The sequence below is a fragment of the Ixodes scapularis genome, unplaced genomic scaffold (assembly GCF_016920785.2).
Source record: "Ixodes scapularis isolate PalLabHiFi unplaced genomic scaffold, ASM1692078v2 PGA_scaffold11__112_contigs__length_91849675, whole genome shotgun sequence".
Classification (NCBI taxonomy): Eukaryota; Metazoa; Arthropoda; class Arachnida; order Ixodida; family Ixodidae; genus Ixodes; species Ixodes scapularis.
Genome location: NW_024609837.1, coordinates 964,252 through 973,228, shown reverse-complemented (window position 1 = coordinate 973,228; position 8,977 = coordinate 964,252). Strand labels below are relative to the sequence as shown.

The 8,977-nt window shown below is 44.1% G+C and overlaps 1 protein-coding gene across 1 annotated transcript; it reads right to left on the bottom strand.

Moving 5' to 3' along the window:
• Positions 1-4,639: 4,639 nt before the first annotated feature.
• Positions 4,640-7,570, bottom strand: LOC8038222 (sulfotransferase ssu-1). The gene is made up of 2 exons (XM_002400073.5): positions 7,386-7,570; positions 4,640-6,804 (listed from the first exon to the last, which is right to left on the bottom strand). Exons 1-2 carry the CDS (start codon positions 7,568-7,570, stop codon positions 6,039-6,041), a joined length of 951 nt encoding a protein of 316 aa, XP_002400117.5. The 3' UTR covers positions 4,640-6,038.
• Positions 7,571-8,977: the final 1,407 nt, after the last annotated feature.

The window sequence follows — 8,977 nt, the reverse complement described above, 5'->3', positions numbered from 1 at the left end:
AGTTATCGCTGACTACCGAGTTCACAGGATTGAAGCGCAAACGAGCCGCAATGACGGAGAATCGCTTACCTGCACGGCGATTTGTGGAGGGTGAGTTAAGAAGATTGAGTTCATTTACCTCATTCTGGCAGCGAGACAACAATCGTTATGCCCGCTTTGGGTTATGCGCAGCAAAGCAATGTTTTCCAGACACTTTCCAGAGAGCTAGAAAACATGCATCGACTACATGATCGCACGCACCTGGTCTCTTGTCAACTTTTATGTTCGCATGTTTGTTTTGTTTTTTTTGTTTTGTTTTACTGCATTGAAACTGGAACGCGCAGATGCGACCCTACATGCTCATAACTGCGAAAACAATTTAAAGTAAAAAAACCGCTAAATTAGAAAAAAAGAGCATCGCAAATTGCTGAAGTGTTTGCCATGTATGAATAACCAAAACTTTATAATACAAGCAAGGAGGGAGGCAATTATGGCAATGAATTCCCTTCGTAACTTTAGAAAAAAACGCCCAGTTATATGAAAGGTTAAAAAGAAGAGAATCTACTGCTGAGGTTGAGTTCCATCCCAAATTTTGTATGTTTTGTCTGAAAACCATGTGCGCGAGCTTTAGAAAAAAAATGTTTTTACGCCGAAATGTCTCGCGTAAGATAAATAAGTACTGCTACATACTCAAGCGCAGGGCCAACCCTACACCATCCAGCGCCCTGGGCAAACAAACTCCGACTGTGGCGCTTTCACCCCGCCCCTTTTTGTGTGCCCCTATCTACTAAGTACGACATCACGCTGTAAGCTAACATGCGACTAGTGGCCTGAAACGAGCGATTTGTCAGACGAAAACCGTATTCCAAAAACGACCGGCTTTCGAGAATAGTCTTTGGAGAGAGGTGAGGGGGGGATCCTTGGGGAGGGGGACGGTGGTGTGTGTGGAAGCTACGTTTAGGAACAGCCAACACCACCCAGATATCAAGGCTAAGCTGTGCTTAACAGATCCAGTCCTAAAAGGCTTTGGTAGCTCGGAGGTGATCGCTAAATCTATGAGTTACGCTCAGCCGTGACTTTCCCGCCACAGTTTATGCGGCAGGTTCGTCTCAGTAAAACGTTTAAACATTTGAATAGGGAAAATTATAAACAGGTATATATGTTTTCCCTCGTTTTAATTGTGAAGCTATTACTTCCCATGTTTTACTCCTAACCCTTATGCGCTAGCTTTCGTATTACAATTATTTCACTGATACGCATTTCGCGAAAATCTTTCCCCTTCTCAAGTACCTGCCTGGAAGGCGCCTTTCCGACTGGTTTGTGAAAAGGAAGTTCTGGTAACTACAGTTTACTCCACGGAATACACAGGTTTTGGATGCACAGCCTCTAGATGACACTTCACTATAAGCGGTACAGGGAACGCGGTTTTGAAGTGCAGCCTCTGGATGGCACTTTAAACGATTGGTGGCTGACCACGACCTGGGATTAGAGTGAGAATGGTGGGACGAAAAGATTTGACAAAGTAGAGCTCAGAACAAAAACAAAATTAGAGGAATGCAGGCTAAAATCAGGGGACGGGTGGAGGTTAAATATCATTAAATTGGATTGGACTTTGTTTATTCTCAAGTAAAAAAATATTAAAAAAGCACTCGGCTATGCGGCGGCTTTATCATCAAAAGCCAACCCTGGTCACAGATTGAACACGACGATTGCGTCAACCTTCGGCCCAAACTTGACTGGAAGCCGAGTGCTGACGAAGGACTCGTTTCCAACCTGTGCCCAGCGTTGGCCTTCGCTGATGACGCAAAAATGTCAGCAGTAAGGCCTTCTCTTCTGGGCGATGTTGATCCGGCGGCCTTGAGTGATAAATAGGCGAGATGGGGCTTATCCGTGGGAGATCTGCAACTAAGGTTATCTAGCAGCCTTGACTTAAGACTACCATACCTCACTGTTGAGCTTCGGGCCACCGGTAAAAATCAACCCATTCGTATTAATGACGTAAATCTCCCAACCTTAACAATGCACGTAGCACAGCACTGGCTCTCAGCATCGCCTACCCACGCCCGTGACAGTGATGATCATAGGCGCATGAACCGACATAAAAAATACGTAAGAGTTTATTTGTCGTCACAGGATACAGCTGGTCGAGATATTAAGCTGTTTATTTCTGTCAGAGCGTGAAGGTGCACATGTACGCCTTTCATAAAGACTCTCAGAAAAAAAAGGGTATATTGTTACACCCCTTGTTCCATCCATATACGACATCCTAAAACTTCAGTTCGACGGTCACCGCGCTGACGTCTAACCGACGTTACCAACATCCACAAGCGGCTTGATAGCCAAGTGGTACTTATGATTAAAATAGCTAATCTACGTGTTACTCACTACAAAAAAGTTCTCGGGGTTTCCTGGGTCCTACTGCAAAACCTCGATGCTTTTTTTTCTTTTTTTTTGTTTTTTATTCACTCCAACCGTTAAATGGGGTATATGTCGCCGTTCTCAAAACCCTCGTAAAAGTGAGGGCCGCCTGTCCGACGTCAGTGCACTGTACGTCGAATGAAAGCTTAAAGTCCGTTCACACAGTTGCGACCTCTTCGAACCTGGTGCCTTGGAACCTCTTAATATCTTTTACAACGAGAGAACACACTGGCGCCATCTATTGCGTAGCACTGGAAACTTGGCGGTCCGGCATATTCTCTATTTGTCTCGCATTATCCTTCCTTTTTCTGACTCGAAAACCTTTTATCGGCGTTATGAACGAGCCTTTCTTATAGGTATAACGCACATTCAACTACGGAAATCCCGCAAAACCTTCGCTCTTGTGAAATGCAGTTCCAGGGTCATGGCATAGATGGCGCCAGAATGGCAGTGCGCTTCCTCGCCCTAAGAAATTTTAAGAGGTTTCAACAGGTCTCGGTTGTACTCAGTTGCTAGAGTGTGAACAGGCCTTTAGGGGGTGCATTATATGGGACCAATGGGTGTAAGACGACACCATTTTTTTAAGTATGTAATGTGTTCATTAAAAATTGTCCTTAAAAGAAAACCTAAATAACCTGAAAAAAAAATCAGTTTGTGTTCTCTTGAAACAGGTGCAACCAAAACATTCAGGATTCACAAAGAACGATCTTTGAGAAAGTGCGATTCTCAATTATTCTTTTCTTGTACATGGTGATCAAAGACAGCGCAAAAGACTACGGTAAAAGAGGAACATCTACGCATACCTCGGCAAACCTTTATCATGAGGACCCTCACTCACCCTCACTCACCCTCATCTTCACAGGTGAGGTGAGGGTGAGTGAGTTTCTGAACCAGGAAAATGTATAAGTTTGAGGGTGAGTGAGGGCCGTGAGGGCGATGAGTGCGTGGGGGGGTGACAGTTCATTTGTCGTCACAGGATACAGCTGGTCGAGATATCAAGCTGCTTTTTTTCCTGTCAGAGCGTGTAGAAGATGCACACGCTCGCCTTTCATCTACATGTTCATTAAGAATTGTGCTTAAAAGAGAACTTAACTAGCCTGAAACAAAAACTGTTTGTGTTCCCTTGAAACAGACCAACACGTTGAAGGTGGCGCAACCAAAACATTCAAAATTCACAAAGAGCAATCTTTATGAAAATGTCATCCTCAATTAATCGCTCATCAACAACAGCGCAAACGATTAGGGCAAAATAGGAACATTTGCGACAAGTCATGCGCTGCGTGGCTCTTCTTCTGTCGTGTATATATTTCTCATTTGTCCTCGCCTTTTGCGCTCTTATGGAAAACTACCACCCAGCTCAGCTTTCAATTTTATTAAAATGTTTCCTTGTAACCTCCAAATTTCCGACAAGAAATTAGTAACTCTTGAGTATTCGATCATTTTTACCATTTACACCCTGTTAAGAGTAGCCCCACCTCTATTTTAGTAACTTCCATATTCGAATATACGGGATGTCTGAGTAATTACAAAACATTCCCTAAAAATCAAGGTAGTTCAGAAAGAATTAGAAATTTCGGCAACAAACTGCCAACAACGGTAAGCGCCAGGAATTTAATAAAGTACGATTTAGTTAACTAATCAAGTTATATATCCTTATTAATTTTAGTTCCTGCCGGTCGGTGTCCAGAACCAATGACAAGTTTGTAGCTGCTCACAAAATGATCTACTATCCGTGGAAATCTAGTATCTTACCTAATCCCCGCCGAGAAAAAATTCAAAGCTTTTTCCACTTAAATTTAGAACGCGTATGAGGAAGGCATATCTGCTGCGTTCCTCATGTGGTTTTCTGCAGAAACGCCTGGATATTTTCTCGCGCGCTACAGGGCTTAGTAGGACGATTTTTGTTTCCATAACGTGAGATCCTCTTGTCTGTAGCTATAAACTTGTTATTGGTACTTGCTATTGCTATTGGCAGGCACGTAGACAGGATTTTGTGTTGGCGCGGGGGGGGGGGGGGGGAGGGGGGGGGCATGGCCAATGGGCCCCTTCCCCCTCGCTACGTGCCTGGCTATTGGTACTTAACTATAGTTAGATAAATCGATTTTTTTTCTGCAACCCCTGACGTTTGCGGTAATATTTATGGTATCTACTTAGAAGGAACGAGAAGCATGCATTGTATCATAATTGATAAATTGGTTTTATTGTAACCGAGTTCGTGGTAGGTCGGAAGTGAGGGGAAGGGGGTGAGGGGAGTGAGGGCAGTCGTCATAGCGATGGCATCGTTAGGAGGTATCATTCTGGCAGGTAATGCTGAACGCAACCAAACGAAAAGCAGTTGAGCTTTATGACATATTCATTTTATTATATAATGCTCAATTAGGCTACAGTGAATGGACGCTGAGATGGATGAAGAAAATATTAGATCGCAAAATGCAAGGCCAAGAAGTAGAAGTGTACAGGGCATGCGCTAACTGACAACTGACGATTTTTAATCGGAGGAAAAACAGTACAGCAACCACAGCGAAAACCTGAACTCACTAAAAAAACGCAACCACTAAAACATCGAATAATCATAACTCCTTGTCAAACAATCTTTTTTTTTTTATGTACATAAATTGACGTCTGATTGACGCAGCACTCTGCGCCTAGCTTGTTTATTGCGTACGCTTCCAGCAGCTTCGAGTAAATTTATCTCTAACTCTACCCATGATTTGAATTCTCTGAAAAGTGGTGTTACAGAAGAGTTTCATTTCAAATTAAAAGAGTCAATAGCTTATTGACATAAAAAGGCGAGACGATGTAAATTGCGGTTATATGTGTTGTTTGCACGTGTGTGTGTGTGTTTGGGGGGAGGAGAAGGGGGATGGGCGTACTTCATCGCAATGCGATTAAACAAGCGCAAATAGTGGACGCACAGTAGAAACATACCGCAGCCATTCAAGATAAAGGGAATTCTGAATAACGGAAACAAAACGGCCGCAAGTCATTGTCACTCTGCGAATTAGTGCCACCATTATCGATGACTTAACGAACCGCTCCGAATTGCCACTTCGGAACACGAGATATCATTTTCAGGGTCCAGGTGTCTTTGTGTCAAAATTTTCTCAGTCTCGAAGGGTCGTCCTGTTTTCAGTCGCCGACTTCTGCCCTCTTGCTTGCGCATTTAAGCGTTAGGCCATGTAACATGCTTGTGTTTGGAAGAACAGCTCCTTCACAGAATTTGTTCGTATTTGAGATGTGAAAGAGGAACCGTTTTGCCTTGCCCTTCAGGATCGATAGCCGTTTTTGCCAATTAACTCGCTCATTACGCACACAACACCTTTTGAACAGCGTTCGCAACACATGCCTCCATGGACCGACATATTTCCCGCATCCTTGCGCTCACAGCACTAACATCTCTACTTGTGGCGTGCCTATTAGCACGACATAAACCACTTTTCCACTTCTGAACGAAGCAAAGCACGGTCCAAACGCACGACGTTGCAGATTTCAGCCGCACCTTCAATGAACAGCAAAGGACGTTGGCTCGCGCTGCAGTCGAGCCAACGTATGAAATTATAGCTGCACTAGCCGCTCTAATTTTATACAATCACGTTCAGCGAGGAGCTCAAACCTGTCCTGAGTTCTGCTATGAAAGAAGTCTATACGATGTATCCTACATCCTCGGGCTTCCACAGAGCCTTGAGAACCGGCGCCGCCTTCTTGTCTAGAACCCTACGCCGCAAACGGTCCAGATGCTCCTCGTTTAAGAGCGTTTTCCAATCGCCTACGACCCCCTTGCGAACAAGATTCGTAAAGCTCAGGTTCCCATTACGGTCGCACACGAATCGTTTTACAGCCTGACAAACATCTGTGTCCTTTTCCTCTTCCAGCCTCCTCATGTTCTCTTGCGTAAACTCTAAAAGCTCAGTCATGAAAGGAAGACCGCTTTGCTCTTGAACCTTCTCGAAGAGCTCTTCGTCAGTCGTCAATTGTTGCTCGTAGTCTTTGCCGAGGAAACGAGCTAATCTAAAGACCGTGCCTCTGAAGTCCCCCTTGAGCTGCTCGTACGTGATGATCAACACGTTGGGGTCGTCCTTGTGATCATACCAGGAGAGGAGGTGGTCGAAGAAGTCGCCACGGTCGTTTTTTCCCGTCACAAACAGCTCGAAAAACGCGTCCAGGGCGCCGTCTTCGAATTCGTAGACCGGCATCGAGCGAGTGAAATGGTACAGGGAGACGCAGACGTCTAGAGGATTTCTCGTGAGGTACACGTATTTCGCTTTGGGGTTCATCGGTTGTCGTTCGTAAGAAAAGTGCGTCTTGTAAAAGCGTGGCGCCGTCGTGTTTTTCAAGCGGCTTGTGCCCACGAACTCTATGTACGATGTGCGACGACGAAACTCTGTCACATCTTTAGCAGATTGTCCCCTGTAAGAAGATTAAAGGTATTATCTAGACTGTCCGTGAACAATTGAAGAGCAAGATTAGTTGTTAGATTTTACCGCTAAAACTTGGTAATTCAGAATGAATAGTTGCTGTGAACACTTCTGAGGTGTCTACGGAGATACAATATATCGCATTTAAAAAACAACCTGGGCTGTGGTTGTGAGCATAGTAACGAACACTTCCGATTTCTAAGTTTGCATGGCACGTCTGCTGCCCATATTGTTTGCAGGAAGGAAACGACAGATTTTATTTTCACGAGTGTAGATATTTTTGGTCGCAATTTTAGACCGCTACTTGCAAGCGTCAAGTTTTCCGGTCTATTTTAAAACGAGCCTGAACGAGCCCAAAGGCAACCAGCAAAAGCCTGAACGTTGCCTTTAGATTCGTTGACATTGTGACGTATAAAAAATTATTAGGAATGTATAGTAGGCCACTCCGGTAGCTTCGAAAATTATATAAGCTAATCCGCTTAGGCCCGAGCGCACGAATCGTATTGTTATCCCCCTATCGTTATCGGTGGTATCAAAACGATCTACTGAAGCACCCTATTTCCGTTCAATTACCTGTGAAGAATGAGCTGGATTATCTGAGCGAGCCAGTTGTTGCCGCACTTGAGGTGGGACACCATCACAATGTCTCCATCTCGAGGCGAGTAGTTGAGGGCATCGCGAACACAGTCAGCCCGGTATCCTAACGAGTATTTAATTCCGTCAATATCCTGGTACCTGGGGAAGCATCTTCCAGGCATACCTAGAAGGAAACAAGGAGACGATAAAACTATATCCAACGTCACCATACAGCATGCCCCCAAGAAAAGCTACTGTGTGTTTTTCACCGCAAAAGTAGACTACTCACTGAACGCGCAGTCTCCTTCCAAAGGCAGTGCTATGGATCTAAACGAGGGGGGCAAACTTTCCGAGCTTCACAATTAATTGGGGGGCTGGTTGGTTGAACATCTTGACGCTGGTTTTTTTGTTTCGTTTAAAAGTTATAAGCGATCGTCAAAAACTTTTGATGGGAGAATGGGACCCTTTTTCGGTAGTTCACGGCATTCATCTCCATGCATTCGTGGACTTCGTGGGCCAGACGCGGGAGATAGCTAAATACTCTAAACCAATCAAGGAACTTGGCCACACTCTCAATCTGAGACACGTGGGAGACATCTCGGTACTCTAAAACAATCAGGCAACTTCGCTATGTTAGCGAAATTAGGCGTGTGGGCGATAGGTCATTGTTTCGAAACGATGAAAACCACTTCGCCGTATGGCAATTCGTGGCACGTGGTCGAGAGCCCAGTGTACTAAAACGATCGAACAGCTTCGTACTATAGCAAGCTGATGTACGTGGGAGATAGCTAAGTGCTCCAAAAAAAAAAAAAAAAAAACCTATAGCGAACTAAGGCAAGTTGGCGTCATCTAGTTATTCAAAGCGGATCAAGTAACCTTGCCATAACAGCAAATCGAGGACGTGATAGCTCAGCTAAGAACTAAAAAAAAAAAATGAAACAAATTCACCTCATAGCAAACTGAGGCACGTGAGTAATAGCTGAGTACTCCAAAAAGATCAAACATCAGCATGTAGTGAACGAGGCACGTGTGCGATAGCTAAGTACTCAAAAACGATCAAGCAACTTTTTCATGATAGCAATTTGAAGCACGTGGGCGATAGCTCAACTCATCAAGGCGATCAAATACCTTCTGCATAACTGAGGGCAGTGGGCGATATCTAAGTACCCCTAAAACAAGCAAACAACTTTGATATGACAGCAAACTGAGGCACGTGGGCGAGAGTTACTTCTCCAAAACGATCAAGAAAGTTCACAAGGATAGCTTTATGGGTTCAAATATAATTTTGTATCGTAAATATAGTTTTGAGAAATATAATTTTGTATCGTAAATATAGTTTTGAGAAATATAATTTTGTCAAAACGCTATAAATCAACATTAGCTTTCGCCATTTCCTGAGCCCCAAGTTTGGGTTTGGCTCCGCAGTCTCGCTGAGCGACAAGACAGAACTCGTTTTCAAAACTAAATGAGCTCAGGCTGCTTTCGACAATCCGTCTAAATACAAAGTACCCAGAAAAACAAAATATTACTTTAGCTCGAAAAATAAATTACGCGTCACTGAACGCTCAATTTCGCCCCCAAATGTAGCG

Coding starts and splice junctions, on each gene's coding strand:
- LOC8038222 (XM_002400073.5), bottom strand. CDS start 7,570: ATGCCTGGAAGATGCTTCCCCAGGTACCAGGATATTGACGGAATTAAA. Junction 6,805..7,385: donor ATCCAGCTCATTCTTCACAG/GTAATTGAACGG, acceptor ATCTTCTTACAG/GGGACAATCTGCTAAAGATG.